We start from the raw sequence: 19,313 nt of genomic DNA, 5'->3' as shown, positions 1-19,313 counted from the left end.
GACAGTGTCTAAGTATGGAAGGAACCTCAGAGGCAGTAAACAAGAGAGGATGCAGTGGGCCTGTGCTGGGCCCTGAAAGCCACTTTGCCCTGGCAGGGGTCTATTGGCATAAATTAAAAAAAAAAAACAAAAAACAAACCCAGTGCCGTCGCATCAATTCCGACTCATAGCGACCCTATAGGACAAAACTGCCCCATAGAGTTTCCAAGGAGTGCTTGGTGGATTTGAACCACCGACCCTTTTTTTTTTAGCAGCTGTAGCACTTAACCACTACACCACCAGGGTTTCCCTATTAAACACCAGTGAGTAAATTCCTTCAAAGTAGACAGCTTTTGTATAACCCTTTTCTCTCCAACCATTGTGTCTGTGTCCCTGTTGCCATTTAGATGCCAGAGAATTGAAGATTCTCACCCCCGTTACCAGATGGGAGATTGTGAAAAGTGGAAGAAAGGCACATTTTGAAGGGAGTTTGGAAAGTTCCTGGGCTTCTTAAGAGATGGGGAGATGAGCTTAACTGGCCGAACACCATTTTTTAGTGCTTTCTATTCTACCTCCTAAGTTCATTGCATAGTGCCAGGGTTCTTAAAAGCTTGCAAATGGCAGTCCAAAGTACAACAGTTGGCCTCTAGTCACCTGAAGCAACAGAGGAAAAAGAGTAAGAAATAGGAGGAAAAAATGAAATGTGTGGCTAATTGCCTCCATGAACAACTTCCTCCTTTGCCATGAGACTAGAACTAGGTTATGTCTGGCTACCATAACTGAACACTTTAATCAAAGACTCTATAGAGGAATCCTGATCAAAAGGGGGAAACTGTAGACCAGAATTTCAAATTGTCAAAGAATCCAGACTTACTGGAGCCGAGGCTAGATGAACCTCCCCCCCAAAAAACTATTGCCCTGAGATAATCTTTAAGCCTTAAACCAAAATATCCCCTGAGGTCTTCTTTCAGCCAAACAATAGTTTACCTAATTAGTAAAGCATGTCTGCTTCTAGCATTGTGCTCTTTCAAAGAACTAACTATGCGGGATCAAATTCACAACAGCAACTTGGAAAGAAAAATGCGGAAGTGAGAAAAACAGTTGTAGGAGCTGAGGTTGTTTTGCCAAGAAAAAAGTGTAGGGTGGGGAGCTGTGGGGTTAGGAGCTCATTTCAAACAATCTCTGGGAACACTCCAAGTTTGTTGAATGTCCTCAGACTTATCTGATAAACATTTGAGTGTTGATAAACATTAAGTTCAGTGTCATGAACTTAAAAGACTGTTGGATCTTCCTAAAGGAGAGGGTTTAGGTTTATTCTCCTGGGCACCAAACAGTAAGATCAAAGCCTAATGGAAATGCAAATCTACTTAACACAAAAACTTGATTTTAAAACACAAGCTGCGATCCGTCTCAGGAGGTGGGTGTCTGATACCTGGAGTTTTCAAGCGGAGGCAGAGGAAATCAATCCGTAGGGCTTTGACGCCCCAGTCAGGGTCCCCGGGCAGGGGCCGGGGAGCCAAGGATGTACGTGCCAGAGCCTCCTGCTGCTCTTTCTGGGCTCCCCTGGGAGCACCGCGGGGGCGGAGACCGGGGTCTGGAGCCTGGGACCGGGAGGGGCGCAGGCGGCTCTAGGGCTCTGTAGACCAGAGCCGGCGCCGGAAAAGGGTGCAGCATGCTCGCGGCAGTCGGGAGCCTCCGGTGCCTCCGCCTGGGGTTCAGCGTCCGCTGCTTCCCGGGAGAGCCTCCAAATGCCGCGCGGCGTCTGTTCGCAGCTCTGCCGCCCGGGGGCCTCCCCCGCTACTCCAGCAGCGGGGCCCCAAGCGACTCTGGACCCGAAGGTCCCGGTGAGCACGACTCAGGGTGGCCCACGAATACGGAGGGGCGCCTCGTCCAGCCGGAATGGCCTGGGAAGGAGGGAGGCGCAGCAGGGCGGGTGAAAGGCTTGAGGTCCGGGCGGGGGGCCCAGACCTGAGCGCGCGCTGATAACGCTGTGCCGTCGGTCTGTCGGTCCGTTTCTCAGCAGGGAAGGTTCGCAGGGCTCCCGCCGAACACAGACTTTCGCAATTCGACAAGAAAATCCTGTTGTGGACCGGGCGTTTCAAATCGATGGAGGAGATCCCTCTTCGGGTCCCGTAAGCGCGCCGGGAAGAGTCGGGTCAGGGCGGCGAAGGGTGAGGGGTACATCCACCGCCGACTGCAGCTCACCCAGGAACGAAGGTGGCTGCAGTGCTCCCAGTTCTTCCCTAACACGCCCCACCTTAATAAGGAATTTACCTACGACCCCCTATCCTATCCTATCCTAGTGCGGCTAAATATCCTTGTTCCAAGTCACTGACTGCATAGTGGGCAGCTGAGCTTGGAAGGAGATTGTTGAAGTTGGGTGGAAACTCAGAAGTTCACTGGACGCTTCCATCATTGCCCAGATGCCGGTCCCCAGCGAGCTCTGAGTGGCGACGCGGTGAGACACTTAGACCAAACCCAAGGCACCCGGGTGGGTGTAGGGGCGGCAGACAAGGAGAGAGGCTCTACGCCAGGGCAACTCCCTGCTCCACGTGAGGGCTATGGCTCCTGGGGCACCTAGCGGCTCTCCTGGAAGAAGCCGCATCCAGGCAGTCTCCCCTCTGGGGGTGGGAGACTCCAGGCGGACGAGGTTCTGCAGCTCTCTCTCCACGCGGTTTACTCCAGCTGGGACCCGCGGTCTCTTCAGCGTCGCTGGCCTTTTCACCATCCTAAACCCACCAAGACAGTAGTTCCTTAAATGATAAACTCAAGCTAACAACTTCACCTCCTGGCAAGTAAACCATTAAAAAAAAAAAAAAAATCCTAGAATTTCAGTTTATTCCAAGCCTAAAAAACTTCTTAGCAACTATTACTGTTTTTAAACTGAGCTTAAAAAAATAAACCCAAACCCACTGCCATCCAGTCTATTCCAACTCATAAAACTAAAAACCCAAACCCACTGCCATCGAGTCGCTTCTGATTCATAGCGACCCTATAGGAAAGAGTAGAACTGCCCCATAGAGTTTCCCAGGAGCACCTGGTAGATTTGAACTGCCAACCTCTTGGTTTGTAGCCATAGCACTTAACCACTACACCACGAGGGTTTCCTGCCAACTCATAGCGACGCTATAGGACAGAGTAGAACTGCCCCATAGGGTTTCCAAGGTTGTGAATCTTTATGGAAGCAGACTGCCACATCTTTCTCCCGCCAGCAGCTGGTGGGTTCGAAATGACCTTTTGGTTAGCAGCCAAGCGATTTTAACCACTGTGCCATTAGGGTTCCTTAAAAAAAAAATAGGGAGACTAAAATCAGGTCAAACAACATTTTCAGATGTTCTGTGTATTACGTTTGCACAGTGTAATCGATGACTGCTTAAAAAGGATCATGGAAACTGTACCTACATTTTATTTTGCACATATTGTCTACAGTTTTATTGGTTATTAGCTTAGCAGTTACCAAAAGCATCTGAAATAAATGGCCAGGAACATGTGGTAGAAAATGTTCACTTAGTAATAAATTCTTAAACATTTTTATTGTTTTCTTGGATCAGGTTAGTTAATAAAGAATGGCATATAACGTGTAATTTAAAATCTGCTTTTGGCATTTATTCAACTACAGAGACATTTTTGAAAATTATAAAATATTTTATTTGCTTTCCTTAACATCTACAGACTCCATAGAGTTAAACCATGTATATACATGTTCCTTTCTGCATTCGCCTATTGAAGAACATCTTGTTTGCATCCAATTTTTGGAAATTATGAATAAATTGGGCTAACTTCTTAGCCTAAAGCAGAAATTAGCCTCAGAAAAACCTTCATTATTACAAGCTCTGGCTATCAAATTTTAATTGATGCCTGAGGACTTAATACTTTAAATGCAAGATAAAGAAGAGGGCCTATACAAAATGCAAGATAAAACACCACCCTCAGTTTTTTTGGATTTTGGCTTCTAGTGCTATAACAGAGTGATCAAGAATGTACAAGAACCAGCATTATTGTAAACGAATGCTTATCGAGATACACCATGCCCAGTATTGCGTTAATATAGCTGTGTGTGAGAGAAAGATATATTTTAGAGAAATAATTTAATTTTCCTAGGATCGTAGTCAACAGTTATGAGGATTTAACCATGAAAACATGCCTATAAAAAGCATTGTGGTTTAGGGTTGAAAACATAAAAGTATTTAAATATTTTTCATTTTATAATTTTCTGTAATCTTTTTTTTTTTTTTAAGAATTGCAATTTAGGAGGGATCTTCCCACCCACCTAAGTGTTAGACTTACAGTGTAAACAGCTTTCACTTTTTATGTTCTTAATGGGCATATAATTAATACCAAAACCCAAACCCATAGCCATTAAGTTGATTCCTACTCATAGTGACCCTATAGGACAGTGTAGAACTGCCCCATACAGTTTCCAAGGAGCCCCTGGTGAATTTGAACTGCCAGCCTTTTGGAGTTCTCAACCACTGTGCCACCAGGGTTTCCATATAATTAATAAGTGACCTGTAATTTTTCTACCACACACTAATGACGTTTAATAATAATTGTAATTTTTCTTGAGGTTTTTTTTTTTTTTTTTTTGGTGCTAAACTAATTTGGTATAACAGATCAACCCCAGATGGATGGATAAAAAGATCAGCTCTTTTAGGTTCCATTTAGAACCAAAGTCAATAACTAATATAATCTAATAATGTCTTCATATTCACTAATTGAACCTGTTTTCAACTAACATCTTAAAACTTAAATCATTCTGCTTAAAATCTAAGGAAAACAGGCTAGATACTGGTTTTCTGTGTTCTTTGAACTAGTGAAAAAGTTAAAGAAACAGTTTTAAATTTTTAAGAGATCTTACAACGTATCTGTCGAGTATTTTTTTATGTAATTACTCTCAACTAGACATTAGATAAGAAAGAATGCTGCTGAACACATTCTCAAAAACCAAGTACTTTAATTATGTATATTTATAAACTGACATTTCATATTGTTGCAAGTTGTTAAAGTTTATTTCAGTATAAAAGCCCCACAGGTATGATAATTTTTGTAATGTTGTTGTTAGGTGCCCTGGAGTTGGTTCCGACTCATATTGACCTTATGTACAACAAATGAAACACTGTCTGGTCTTCCACATCCTTATAACTGTTGTTATGCTTGAGCCCATTATTGCAGTCACTGTGTCAATCCATCTCATTGAGGGTCTTGCTTTTTTTCGCTGACCCCCCAATTTACCAAGCATGATGTCCTTCTCCAGGGACTGGTCCTTCCTGATACTATTTTGTAAGTAATACTACTTTGTAAGTCATATTCCTAAAGTCTTGGATGTGCATATCACTTTATTAATAAATAAGACCACCCAATACTCAAACTTTGTTGTTAGGTGCCGTTGAGTCAATTCCACTGCTATTCATAAGGTTAAAAAAAAAAAAAAAAAAACCCAGGGCCGTCGAGTCGATTCCGACTCATAGCGACCCTGTAGGACAGAGTAGAACTGCCCCACAGAGTTTCCAAGGAGCACCTGGCGGATTTGAACTGCCGACCTTTTGGTTAGCAGCCATACCACTTAACCACTACGCCACCAGGGTTTCCATTCATAAGGTTAGCACTGGCTAATTTTTTTTCAGAAGTAGACTGCCAGGTCCTTCTTCCTGGTCTGTCTTAGTCTGGAAGCTCAGCTGAAACCTGTCCACCACAGGTGACCCTGATGGTATTTGAAATGTCAGGGGCATAGCTTCCGGCCTCATGGCAACACGCAAGCCTCCACAGGACAAATTGACAGACTTGAATAAGCATATCAAATTTCAGAATAATAACAGAAAGAGTGGGTGTTTTTGTGTCTTTTTCATGACAAATAGTTTTGATTTTTAACACTTCTTTTGAAGACTTCATGTGAAATCCATGAAGGAAATACCCTTTTTCTAACAGTCATTCTTACAAAATATATAATACCATCTTTACTTGGAACAGGATGGGAGGGAGAGAGCCATTAGAAACACGAAGTGATGAATATGAGTTTAAAAAAAAACTATTCAAAACTGAAAACAAAGCCTACTTAATAATATAGGGGCTAAAGGAACACTGCAAGTTCTGGGTGGCACTCGGCTACTAACCTAAAGGTGGGCGGTTTGAATGCACCTGGCAGTGCCACAGAAGAAAGGCCTGAATATCCGCTTTCCATAAAGATTACAGCCAAGAAAACTCTTTGGAGCAGTTCTACTATGTAACACATGGGGTCACCGTAAGATGGAATCAACTCAACAGCAACAGTTTTTTTTTTTTTTAAGGAATAAAAGTCACAGATATATATATGCCGGAACCTTTATGGTCAGTTAAAAAAAGGTTGGAAAGTCAGACCACAATCACTAGTGGTGATATTTTGAGTAATTAGAAACTAAATATACTACACTATGGCTTCATAGTGGCTAAGGTGGTGGAAACAGTTAACTGATCTCTGCTGTTAACCAAAAGGTTGGAAGAAAGGTCTGGCAATCTACTTCCGAAAAATCAGCCACTGAAAGCCCTATGGAGACAGTTCTACTCTGACACACATGGGGTTGCCATAAGTCAGAATTGATTCAACTGGCCACAGTTAAAATTCCATTACTGTTGTTAACCAGTGTCATATAACAGTATGCGTACTGTTCAATGAGAAACTGGTTTGTTCTGTAAACCTTCACCTAAAGTAAAATAAAAAATAAAAAGATTCCATAACTACCTGTTAACTGAAATTGTTAAAATAATGGGCTAGCATTTAGAAATCTTTCACATCTGTAGTTTGCATTCAGCGGGGGCAGATTAACCAGTAAACAAAGTATGCATCAGCTTACAGTAAGCAAGGTGTGCATGGTCTAAATTGTGTTTACTTACTAATCTGTAGTGCACAATTTCACATGGGTTTCACCGTGTCTTTGATGTGGTGAAAAACAGGTGAAAGTGTGCACTACAGATTAGTAAGCACAAATCAGCCCGTGCATACCTTGTTTCTTGGGTAATCCATCCCTGGCATTCAGGGAAGTTTTTGGAATGTTTGCATGACAAATAATTATCTATCATGCCTGTCAGAAGACCATATTACTTTAATATAATTAATAAAATACACATCTTGGTTTAGGCCAGAAATGATAGATGCTGCAAGAAACAAAGCTCGGGTGAAAGCTTGCTACATAATGATTGGGCTCACAATTATTGCCTGCTTTGCAGTGATTGCATCAGCCAAAAGGGTGAGTACCTCTTAAAATATAGAGTTGTGAATTTAAGAAGTATTATGGGCTTTGTTCTCAATTTGAGGATTATTGCTGTTCAGCCAATGTAAGAACAATTTAGTCTTTGGGACCTGGAATCACCCATGTCTGTCTATCATACTTGGTAACAAATTTGTTCATGGAAATTTGAGTCAACAAATTAAATAGATGGCCAGGAGGGACACAAGCTTGTTCCCACTTATAGGAGAAACAACAAAAATAGGACAGTTTAAATAACTTGGTTAAAATCTTTGTTGTGTGAAAGCTACCTAGACTAGATAACTTCTTAAATCATGAACTTAGGCTATTGCAGAAAATCATGAAATAGTTGGAAATGCAAAACCTGGAAATGATCACAGAGGCCCTCTATCTTTTTGTGTGGAGATAACACGAACAGCTTTTACTAAAATAGCAACTGAGACTTAAGTTCTGTGTATGGTGCTGGTTGTAATACCATTTCCTCCTCTCCAAAATTGTGATAGCAGACACATTGATTTTCAATCACTAATACAATGAAAATATTTTTGAGCATGCCAGGCACTATATGCTTGTTGCTAGGATACAGTGGGCAGAAAAGACAGGTTGGAGTTTATTTACTAGTAGGAAAAAATGGAGAGTAAACAAGTAATAAATTTAAAATATAATTGGGAGTTATACATGCAATAGAGGAAATGAACAGAATGATAAAATGGTGAGTAGGTGGGAGATGTTTACTTGTGTTTTATTGACTAATGAAAGGCATTCAACTGTGTGGATCATAACAAATTATGGATAACATTGCAAAGGATGGGAATTCCACAACACTTACTTGTGCTCATGAGGAACCTGTACATAGATCAGGAGGCCATAGTTTGCACAGGACAAGGGGATACTGCATGGTTTAAAGAAAGGAAAGATGTGTGTCACGGTTGTATCCTTTCACCATACTTATTCATTCTGTATGCCGAACAAATAATTGGAGAAGTTGGACTGTATGAAGAAGAAAGGGGCATCAGGATTAGAGGAAGACTCATTAACAACCTACGTTATGCAGATGACACAATCTTGCTTGCTGCAAGTGAAGAGGACTTAAAGACCTTACTGATGAAGATCAAGGACCATAGCCTTCAGTATGGATTACACCTCATTATGAAGAGACCAAAAATCCTTACAACTGGACCAATAAGCTACATCATGATAAATGAAGAAAATATTGAAGTTGTCAAGGATTTCATTTTACTTGGGTCCATGGAAGCAGGAGTCAAGAAATCAAACAATGCATTGCATTGGGCAAATGTGCTTCAAAAGATCTCTTTAAAGTGTTGAAAAGCAAAGATGTCACCTTGAGAACTAAGGTGCACCTGAACGAAACCATGGTATTTTCATTTGCCTCATATTCACGTGAAAGGTGGACAATGAATGAGGAAAACCAAAGAAGAATTGATGCTTCTGAATTATGGTGTTGGCAAAGACTATTGAGTATACCTGGACTGCCCGAAGAACTAACTTGGAAGAAGTACAGCCAGAGTGCCCCTTACAGGTGAGGATGGCGAGACTTCATCTCACTTACTTTGGACATGTTATCAGGAGGGATCAGTCCCTGGAGAAGGACATCATGCTTGGTAAAGTAGAGGGTCAGCAAAAAAGACCAAGACCCTCAATCAGATGGATTGATACAGTGGCTGCAACAGTGGGCTCAATCATAGCAATGATTGTGAGGATGGCACAGGACCGGGCAGGATTTCCTTCTGTGGTACATAGGGTTACTATGAGTTGGAACCAACTTGACAGGCACCTAACAACACCACCACCTGGGAGAAGCCATATTGGATGGGGTGGTCAAGGAAGCCCTCTCAGAGCATAAGCCAGCCATGGCAAGACCAGGGGAAGGAAGGAACAGAATATACAAAGCCCAGAAATGACAAAGGGTTTGTGCAAAAATGGCATAGCAGGGCATCTGTCCTCCTCTACCTTCACAAGGCTGAAGGGGAGTCAAGATCAACAGCCCTGATTTCTATGAGGTGGAGGTCAGACATACCTCTTCTTTCTAACTTTTTTACCAATTCTGTCACCAACCATCCCTCCCACAGCTCTCTGTACTCCTCTGCTGGGTTTGATAATTCATTGTAAAGGTCACATAGATCCCACAGACCATACTTATGATTATGGGGTTCATTAGGGAAGTAACAGGTTACAATCCAAGATCAGAAATGACTTGAGAATACAGTCCGTCGATCAGGATAGCTTCTTCTCAGCTGTGCCCACAGGATGGCCTCTCCCTGGCCCTCAGCCCCTCTGCACCTCCAGCTTGCCCGGCCTTTGCGCTGCTCAGGCAAGTGTTACAAAGATCTTTAGCTCTACCAGTAAGCACCCAGAGTCACCCCACTCCACCACTAAGCCTTGGCCCAAAGGCACCCAGCTCTCTATCTCCATAGGTCAGCAAGTCTAACTCCACCAAGTACCCGGAGACACTCTGCCAGCAAGCCTCCTCCTCAAAGGTGCTCTGCTTTCTCACTCCATGGGCTGGGAAGCCCACCACTGTGTCTGTTCCCAGTCTCCTGGTTCTGCTGCCTCTGCTGCTGTCATTACCCTGCTGCTGCTTCTGTCTCCAGGGTTACAGCTCTCTCTGTCTCCTGGGACTACGAAATCTCAGTGCAGGGATCCTGTGTCCAAAGGATATGTTCGACGCCTAGCTCTTTTTTCTTGGTGATAGTGTGATCTCTTCTGTCTGCCTCTGGGATGGCTCACTTTAAGCCTCGTGGAGTGGCAAAACTAACCAATCCTTCACTAGGGTTCCATATACTTCTTTTGCATGGTCCCACCCCTACAAGGGTGCCATGCACCTTATTTGCATTATTAGCAAGTTGTTGAGTCCCCTTGGTGGGCCACAAGTACCTCATTTGTACAGTCTCATCCGTCCATTTGGTGGGAGTTAAAAGACCATGTCGGGAAAAGCCATATAAAAGCGATCCATTGCACTGCAGTTTGCTATGTTAAGAAATAGAAAAGAGCTAGCAGGGATGGAGCTAGATGAGCAAAGAGAAGATGGTATGAGACAGGGAGGGTCCAGAGTCATTGCAAAGAGTTTGGGTTTTATTTTAAGCACATTAGGAACCCAATGGAGAATTTTAAGCACGAGACTAATAAGATTTTTAGAAATTCACTCTGCTGCTTATTCGACAGCCAGTTAGAAAAGAGAACAGAAGTAAAGGCCCCACTTAAAAATGCAGCAAAAAAAAAAACATAAAATACTTAAGAATAAACTTTTAAAATTGTGCAAAATCTGTATGATTAAATGCTATCAATGTCCACGAGAAAAGACAACCCAAGAAATTCCATGATGTTGGATCGAAAGACTCAACATCTTAAAGATGGCAGTCTTCTTTAAATCTATAAAATTGACAGGATTGCAATAAAAATAGCAATGAGATTTGTTTTAGACAGAAAAACTGACTCTAAAATTCAAATAGAAAAATATACAAGATATATAAGAAAATACTAAAAATATGAAATAGTGACTTTGTGCATGAGTGGAGAAAAATTACATTAGTTAATAAGTGATGCTAGGACATCACAACCATACTTTTTACTTCAAAATAAATTGCATTTGGATTAACAATTTAGGCATTAAATGTGAAATCATAAAAGAACCAGCAGAAAATATGTGGAAATTCTTTTTTATAATCTTAGAGTTGGGAAGACATTTCTAAATATGTACAAAATGCAGAAGCTATACAAGAAAAAACAAAAACCAAACTCATTGCCGTCAAGTCGATTCCAACTCATAGAGACCCTACAGGACAGAGTAGAACTGCCCCATAGAGTTTCCAAGGAGTGCCTGGTGGATTTGAACTGCTGACACTTTGGTTAGCAGCTGTAGCTCTTAACCACTACGCCTCAAGAAAAGACTGTTAATTAAATTTTGTAAAAATTTAAAAAATTCTGCATGGCAATAGATATAATAAATAAAGCAAAATGCAAATGGTAAACTGGGACTGATGCAAATTATATCACAGATCAAGAGTTAATTTCCTTAACTTAGAAGGAGCTCCACAGTAACACCAAAGAAAAAGAGACAAAAGAGACAAAGAGACAAAGTTCACAGAATATAGAATATTGTATTTTATGCAAATGAAGTGTGTGTTATAAAAAATTTTTTGCAAACTGCACAAATTCTTCATGCATTATTTTCCCAGGCCAGCTATGCACATTATATGTTGGGGTGTGTTATTTACATGGGCACGTAATTTGCAAAAAAATACAGTACGGATCTTTTTAAACACAGTAAAAGAAGCCCAGTCCTCTTAGACAATTTCAGGCCTTCTCTTTCCTCAGACTTAAGACCTCCACAGTTCTATCGGTGGATGACCTTTCATCCTACCTCACTGAAGAATGAAGCAGTCAAAAGAGAAGTTAGCATTCTCACCACACACAACTCATGTATTCTGCCTTTCTGGTTATTAAAAATATCCTTGCTCCAATTCATCCCATCTTGCCTTCTCAAAGACTTCATTCCAGGAATTCTCAGATTTCTGCTCTCATCATTAATTTCTCCTTCTAAGCTGTCCTGACTTCAAATATTGCCACTTCCCCTCTTCTATTCGCTGTTCCTACTGTGACTGTATATTGCAACTTCTAATCTCCATGTCTCTTAACATCTCTTTTCTAATTTTTTTTTTTTGGGGGGGGGTATCATTATCTCCATGCTGCATTTGGATGATTTCTTCAGATCTATTTTCTAGCCAGAATTCTGACTTCTTAATTATGCATGCTTAATATCTGTTCTCTGAACAGGGGACTTTCCCCCAGATAAATGGCTAGTTTACTCGCCAATTCCCTAGGCTGGCGAGATGAGTTTTAGTCATTTCATAGGAACGCCTTTTCCTGATTCCTCCAGCTTTCTAAGGGCTGTTATTGTTGCTTGTGCCATCAAGTCAGTTCCAACTACAGCAGCCCTGTGTACAACAAAACGAAACACTGTCCAGTCTTGCACCATCCGTACAATTGTTGCTATGTTTGAGCCCACTGTTGCAGCCACTGTGTCAGTCTATCTTGTTGAAGGTCTTCCTCTTTTTTGCTGACCCTCTACTTTACCAAGGGTGATGTCCTCCTCCAGGGACTGGTTCCTCCTGATAACATGTCCAAAGTAAGTGAGACTAAGCCTCACCATCCTTGTTTCTAAGGAGTATTCTGGTTGTACTTCTTCTAAGACACATTTGTTCCTTCTTCTGGCAGTCCATGGTATACTCAATACTCTTCGTCAGCACCATAATTCAAATGAATCAATTCTTCTGTCTTCGTATTCATTGTCCCACTTTCACATGCATATGAGGAGACTGAAAATACTATGGGTGGTTCAGATGCACCTTAGACCTCAAAGTGACATTGTTGCTTTTTAACACTTTCAAGAGGTCTTTTGCAACGGATTTGTCCAATGCAATGCATTGGTTTCTTGACTATTTCCATGGGCATTGATTGTGGATCTAAGTAAAATGAAATCCTTGACAACTTCAATATTTTCTCTATTTATCATAATGCTGCTTATTGGTCCAGTTGTGAGGGTTTTTGTTTTCTTTACATTGAGGTGTAATCCCTACCGAGGGTTGTAGTCTTTGATCTTCATCAGTAAGGGCTTTAAGTCCTCTTCAGTTGCAGGAACTTTGCAACATTATCTGTAATTTGTTATGATACGAACAGTCGAATGCCTTTGCGTAGTCAATAAAACACAGGTAAACGTCTTCCTGGTATTCTCTGCTTTCAGCCAAGATCCATCTGACATCAGCAATGACACCCCTTGTTCCAGGTCCTCTTCTGAATTTGGCTTGAATTTTTGGCAGTTCTCTGTCGATGTACTGCTGCAATCATTTTTGAATTTTTCTAAGGACGTTGAGTTTCATACGCAAGATTTGAATCCTGAATGCTCCATTTTGAGCAGGAACTAAACTCCCAGCCTACAACTGTTAAGGCCTATATATTTTTCCTAATGCCCCGACAGGACCACCCTGCTTCAGTCTCTCCCATTCCCTGCCAGTTCATGCCTTTGAGTTCCTTTAATTTCTGGGATTTCCTTTTCTTAATTTTGAATTTAATTTAGTATTTTAAAATACACCCACTTCTCACTTATCGACATGGTTAGGTTCCAAAGACCAGGTCATTATGTAAAAATAGGCCTTATGAAAAACTGTTTTTTTATTTAGAAAATATGATCATAGAAATAATAACAGCTAAAATAAACACAAAGCAGGATAAAAAGCAGGCTATGTGACTAGAGGGCCCACAGCTTAACCACTTCACCTTTCTCCTGTGTGGGTCAGAACTTCTGTCCTGGAGCCACCTCTAAGGGATTACTCTTACCCCTGCAAGCCCTGCATTCTTGATCCGGTAGCCTGCTCTGCTTGCTGGGCCTGGCAAGTCACAGAGACTTGGGGAGTCCTTCAAGGGAGCTGGGAGCCTGGCCATGCACCTGGCCCACCGAGGCAGAGGCTTCAGGTCTACTTTGGCTCACTTTGGGGTGTCATTAAACACACATGCATTTCTTCCAAACACTCTCTCCGATGCCTCTTTCTTTCCTCCCTTCCCACCCCACAGCAATTTTGAGCTACAGGGCCTCAGGCCACATGGGAGCTGAGAACCCAGAAGCACTCACTGGCTCACGCTGCCTGGGCATCCACAGAGGAGGCTGGCCCCTCGCACCAACTGGACACAGTACCCCCAGCAGCAGGGGAGAGCAGAGGGTGCAGGGCAGCGCGGCCCAGCTTCCCAGAGACCTTGTTTGAGGGAGGGGACACTCTGCAGCCTTTTCCTATGTGCCCACCGCCTTGTTTGTGCACAAAATAGTCGAATAGTAGCTTTTTCTAAGGTCGTTAATGGCAAATGTCGGGTATCGAGATAATTGATAAGTGAGGAGTAGGTGTATTTTTGTTATATTTTATGTATTAGAAGTTGCAGTACCCAGCAAGCATGCCCATGTGTTAAGAGGGGCTGGCGGTGAATTTCCAATGTAGCTGTCCTGTTCACTGTTAAGTCAAGCAACTTAATTTTTTTACATACCATTTTCTTTCGATATTATCTGTGACAGATGTTTTATTTTTCTTCTTCCTTTTCCACAAAGTCTCTCCTATCTAAAATACAGATTCTTTCCAGAGTCACAATGCTTTGCTTTTTTTTTTTTTGCAGGCTGCAGAACGACATGAGTCCTTAACAAGTTGGAACTTGGCAAAGAAAGCTAAGTGGCATGAAGAAGCTGCATTGGCTGCACAGGCTAAGGCTAAATAATGTTCTGAGTGACCGTGTTCACTTGAATATCATTACCATTATCAGCAACAATAAAAGATAAGCAAAATATTTAACATATCTGCTATGGTTTTATTTTGGTGAGTTTTTTTTTTAAGTAAACATTTTATTAAACTATGAAACGTAATTCAGAAAAGCACACAGTCTATATATACACTGTGATAGATTTTGACAAAGTGAATACACCTGTGTAGCTACTGTCCAGGTCAAGTTGTAGAATAGCAACAGGACCTCAGATGCTTCCTTTCTATCCTTAGTCATTACCCCCCAAAGGTAACCACTATTCTGACTTTTATCATCATAAACTAAGTTTGCCTGTTTTTGAACTTTATATAAATGGAATCACACAATATGCACTTGTGTATGTGAATTGTTTTGCTCAATATTATGTTTGTTAAATTTATCTACAAATTGTATGTAGCAGTAGTTCACACATTTTCACCGCTGTATCGTATTTCACTGTATGAATGTCACAATTTATCTGGACATTTGGTCCAGGTTTTGGTCATTATTCACTCTGTGCTAAAATGAGTACTTTACACCTATTATTAAAATGAGGTTGAGCTAAATCACTAAGGGCTCTTTCAATGCAAAACTCATTTCCAAACAAAGTTCTACTATATTGGTAATTGGGTTGTCCCTCTTGTCATTTTTTCCATGGCTCCCAGCTAGGTGAAAAGTCTTACAAATTAAGAACTATTAATTCAAAAATCTATTACTAAAATGATAATATACTAAAACAGTAATTTTAAAAGGAATTAAAAAAAGATAAATACTAGAGAAAGGAAAAAAATAGTATAAATCATTGGTCTTCAAATTTAAGTAAAGCCTTAAAACAACTTTTAAAATTAAATATACCCTCACACAATTTTAATTTAGCATTTACCTTAGTTTCTTAGGGCTGCCATAACAAAATACCACCAAGTGGTGGCTTTAGGGCACTGAAATGTAGTTTCTCACAGTTCTGAAGGCTAAAAGTCTGAATTCAGCGTGTCATCAGGGCTATGCACTTCGTATGTTGGCTCTAGGGAAAGATCCCTGTCTTTTTCAGCTTCTGTTACCCCAGTCGTTTCTAGGCATCCCTTGACTTGTAGATGGATTCTCACATGCTGTCTTCTCCTGTGTGTAACCCTATTTCTGTGTCTGTTCTCCTGTTTTATAAAACCACTCAGAAGGGATTAGGATTAGAAGCCACCCAACTCTAGTATGACTTCCTTAACTGATAACATCTGCAAAGAAAAACTCTGTTTTCTCAAACAAGGTCACATTCACCTATGCAAAGCTTAGGACTTCAACTTATCTTTTCTGGGACCACATTTCAATCCATAACATTGTTTGTGATTTTTAAAATCATAAATGTAAGTAGGATACAATTTCCAGTGTACTGTGAATTACACATACTTAAAAAAAAAATTTATCTAATTTTTTTGTTGAGAATATACACAGAACATATGCCAATTTGTTTATACAGGTACAATTCAGTGACATTGATTATATTCAACTTGTGCAACCATTCTTACTTTCCTTTTCTTAGCTGTTCCTCCCCCATTAACTTAAACTCACTGCCCCCTAAATTTCCTACCTGATCTTTAGAGCTGCTGTTGTCATTTTGATCCCATATAGATCTTAAAAAAGCATAATATTCAAGACAGACATCCTTTACTAATTAAGCTAAATTATTGTTTGGTTTTAAGAAAACTTCAGGGGTTTAAGGTTTAAAAGATTATCTCAGGGCAACAGTTTTCAGGGTTCATCCACCATCTGTGGCTCCAGAGCACCTGGATTTCATGGAATTTTAAATTCTGTTCCACATTTCCCGTTTTGATCAGGATTCTTCTAGTATACGTAATAGTTTAAAAAAATATGTTAACCATAACTGAAAGGAAATAAGAGAACTCCTTCAAAAATAAAGTTATTCACGAGTTTGAAACATTCAATTTTCAAATACAGGTCCCTTTGAGCATTACACATTAGACTTCCTAAATTGCCTATTGTTCCCAGTTTCAAATGTTCGTGCATTAACCACTGTGCATTTCAAGCTCTTTACTTGGTGGGGCTGCCTCCAATCAACATCTGAGTTCTGACAGCGCTGTACAGCAGTGCTTGCCAGTGCAATTATTTTGAGAACTTTATTTCATTTTATAATGGAGTAGAAAATTGAAATGTTAAAGTACTATTAGTAATGATCACAACTATGTCTCCTAAAACAAACTACTGAGACAAACCTAAAAATCATTAGATGTGCTAAAAGTGAAGCATCCTGTGCTCACTGAACTCAATAAGTTGTGATAGTTAATTTTCTCTACCAACTTGGCTAGGCTATGGTGCCCAATTGTTTGGTCAAACACTAGTCTAGATACTGTTGTGAAGGTATTTTGTAGGTGTAATTAACATTTACCATCAGTTGACTTTAAGGGGAAAAAAAAAAAAAACCCCACTGCCGTCGAGTTGATTCCAACTCATAGCGACCCTATAGGACAGAGTAGAACTGCCCCATAGTTTTTGGTTAGCAGCCCGTAGCTCTTAACCACTATGCCATCAAGGTTTTCATGTATAGGAAAATACCCTCAATAATGTGGATGGGCTTCTAATCAGTTGAAGGCTTTAAGAGCAAAAATTGAGGCTTTCTAAGGAAGAAATAATTATGCTTCAAGATGGTGATAAAGAAATCTTACCCAGGTTTCTAGCCTGCTGCCCTGTCCTACAAATATCAAACTTGCCAGAGCCCATGGTCATGTCAACCAATTCCTAAAACAAACAAACAAACAAACAAATAAAACCTACTGATCTGTTTCTCTGGAGAACCCTGATACTAGTCAACTGTTCAAATATGAAGGAAAAGAAAATTAGAGAACATACATAAAGTTAAGCAAATACATTTTCCAAAAACGTCTTAAAGAGTGTACTTAGGGATTTCTAGGGAGGGAATCCCACTGCACATTTATTATTTGACCTACACATCGTATTTCCATATATTTTCAGGAATTCATTTGCTAATAAAATCGTGGACTACCTGTACTCACAGCAAAGTATCAAACCATAACTGATCCGATTATTTCCACTACTCTAACATAGCTTCAGATGCTGAAGGTAATGAAGTCTGTCAAAGCAGACAACATTGTAGTGGAAATAAAACACACGAATTAAGCTAGGGAAGCCTAGCCTTGATTACGGGACTAGCTGTGTAGCCTTATGTTGCAGAGTTCACTGAGAAAGTTAAACCAGACATTTTCTCCTTTAAACTGATTAGGTTTAAAAACTACTTAAATGCATTGCATTGAAGTAACAAAAAGAGAAAATGTCATCTCAATTAAAACATGTGAATGTCCACTAATTGCCAAGACATGAGATACAAACATAAATTAGACATGTTCCCCATTACAAGAGAGTATATAAGTTCTAAAATAAAAGCAACATACTGCTTTATCAGATATGCTACAAACAAAAATCTTAGTGGTTTTGGAAAGTAGACAGAATTTTAGTCAGTGAAGGCATCTATTTTTGCTGCCTGTTAGGCATATACAATTATAAGTGAGAACAAATAAGACACATTTATATAAATGCAATTGTAAAATAGTATTTTAATATAATGCTGTAACATTTCATAATATTGCATACTGCTCAAATGTTAGTTTATTCAGTTAGGCAAGAATACCCTCCCTTCATTCCACTCCCCAGTGAGGTTTTAAAGATGCACCATCTCTTTCGAGCCCTATCATACTGATTCTTAGAATGTCAGATTACATGAAACAGTTATACTATCAACTGAGCAAAGGTTAACAATTATTTGATTTCACAACTTCACAATTAAGCAGCTAGCAGATTGCCGAACTTATAATAACAACAAAAATTCAAGACTGTTTTACTTTTTCCATAATGCTCCATTTTAAGAAAGAAAAAAATAAGAAGGGAAAGGTAATGCTTATTTTAGTCCTTTATCCAACAAATCAACCTTAAACTGCACATGGGTATTAAAGTTATGAAGTTACTTCTGTGCCAGCAGATTTCATTATTAATGTGATTTTTATTTGTTTTGCTTTATTTTTCTGGTGCTTCTAGTAAGTGAACAAATGGCATGAAAAAATAAGGTCTAGGAACAACCTTTCAAAATAAAATTTAGGTAAAAACACCAGATCAGTGAGTTGAGCACATACTAAAAAAAAAAAAGCAAGCACAATTGCATAGATTAACTTGTAAAAATTTAAATCCAGACAAAATAAAACACTTTAATCAAATGAACAGAAAGGACTCTTTCAAGTATTTTTTCTGATTTTTGCATTATTGTTCCATGCATGCCCCTTTATAATACTTTTTTCTTTTGAGCATAGTTTATGATTTAAATAAACCTTAGAAAAGCAAGTTAAAAAAAACTTTTTTACAAGGTCAGTAAAAATTAATAAAAATACATTTTGGGAGCATTTTAAATGGTACCGTTGAAAAGAGTAGCCGTATTTAAAAAAATTTTTAAGAACAACGTATTTGCTAGTCTTGATCCAATAAACTCATCACCAAGTCAAGAGCTGGTCCCAACTACTAGATAGTGCCTTTTGTATTCAACTCTAATCAAATTAATTGCCCAAGAGACCCAAGAAATCAAATATAATTTTGTATTTCAATGCTTAAAGAATAATATTCTGTATTAAGAGATAAAGTTTGTTTTACCAGCAAAAATTAAAAAATCCTCCCTTCAAAGACATTCTGTGTGTACACATACGTATGTATTTTTTCCTCCTATAACAGCTATTTTGTTTAACAGATTTGGCTTAGAGATTTGTTACAGTGACTACCCATTCCATTCCCATCGAGTCAATTCCGACTCAT

General features: G+C 39.8%; 1 protein-coding gene across 4 annotated transcripts; it reads left to right on the top strand.

The window, feature by feature from the left end:
- Positions 1-1,272: 1,272 nt before the first annotated feature.
- Positions 1,273-15,047, top strand: FAM162B (family with sequence similarity 162 member B). 4 transcript variants are annotated; one of them, XM_049899797.1, is made up of 5 exons: positions 1,273-1,396; positions 2,003-2,111; positions 5,234-5,259; positions 7,091-7,199; positions 14,376-15,047. In XM_049899797.1, the coding sequence occupies exons 1-5, from the start codon at positions 1,329-1,331 to the stop codon at positions 14,472-14,474; spliced, it is 411 nt and encodes a 136-aa protein (XP_049755754.1). In that variant the 5' UTR covers positions 1,273-1,328; the 3' UTR covers positions 14,475-15,047. The 4 variants fall into 4 exon arrangements, with proteins under 4 accessions (XP_049755754.1, XP_049755752.1, XP_049755742.1 ...); XM_049899795.1 differs by having other exon boundaries at positions 2,000-2,111; XM_049899785.1 differs by lacking the exons at positions 1,273-1,396; positions 5,234-5,259 and adding an exon at positions 1,439-1,823 and having other exon boundaries at positions 14,376-15,031.
- The last annotated feature ends 4,266 nt before the right edge of the window (positions 15,048-19,313 follow it).

The sequence above is a fragment of the Elephas maximus genome, chromosome 1 (assembly GCF_024166365.1).
Source record: "Elephas maximus indicus isolate mEleMax1 chromosome 1, mEleMax1 primary haplotype, whole genome shotgun sequence".
Taxonomy (NCBI): Eukaryota; Metazoa; Chordata; class Mammalia; order Proboscidea; family Elephantidae; genus Elephas; species Elephas maximus.
The sequence above is the reverse complement of the archived record's forward strand: the minus strand, read 5'-3'. Positions and strand labels throughout refer to the sequence as shown.

Excerpts from the sequence above, each read along its gene's own strand:
- FAM162B (XM_049899776.1), top strand. The coding sequence starts at position 1,652 with ATGCTCGCGGCAGTCGGGAGCCTCCGGTGCCTCCGCCTGGGGTTCAGC. Across the intron at positions 1,824-1,999 it reads CTCTGGACCCGAAGGTCCCG|CAGGGAAGGTTCGCAGGGCT; the intron begins GTGAGCACGACT and ends TCCGTTTCTCAG. Across the intron at positions 2,112-7,090 it reads GAGATCCCTCTTCGGGTCCC|GCCAGAAATGATAGATGCTG; the intron begins GTAAGCGCGCCG and ends ATCTTGGTTTAG.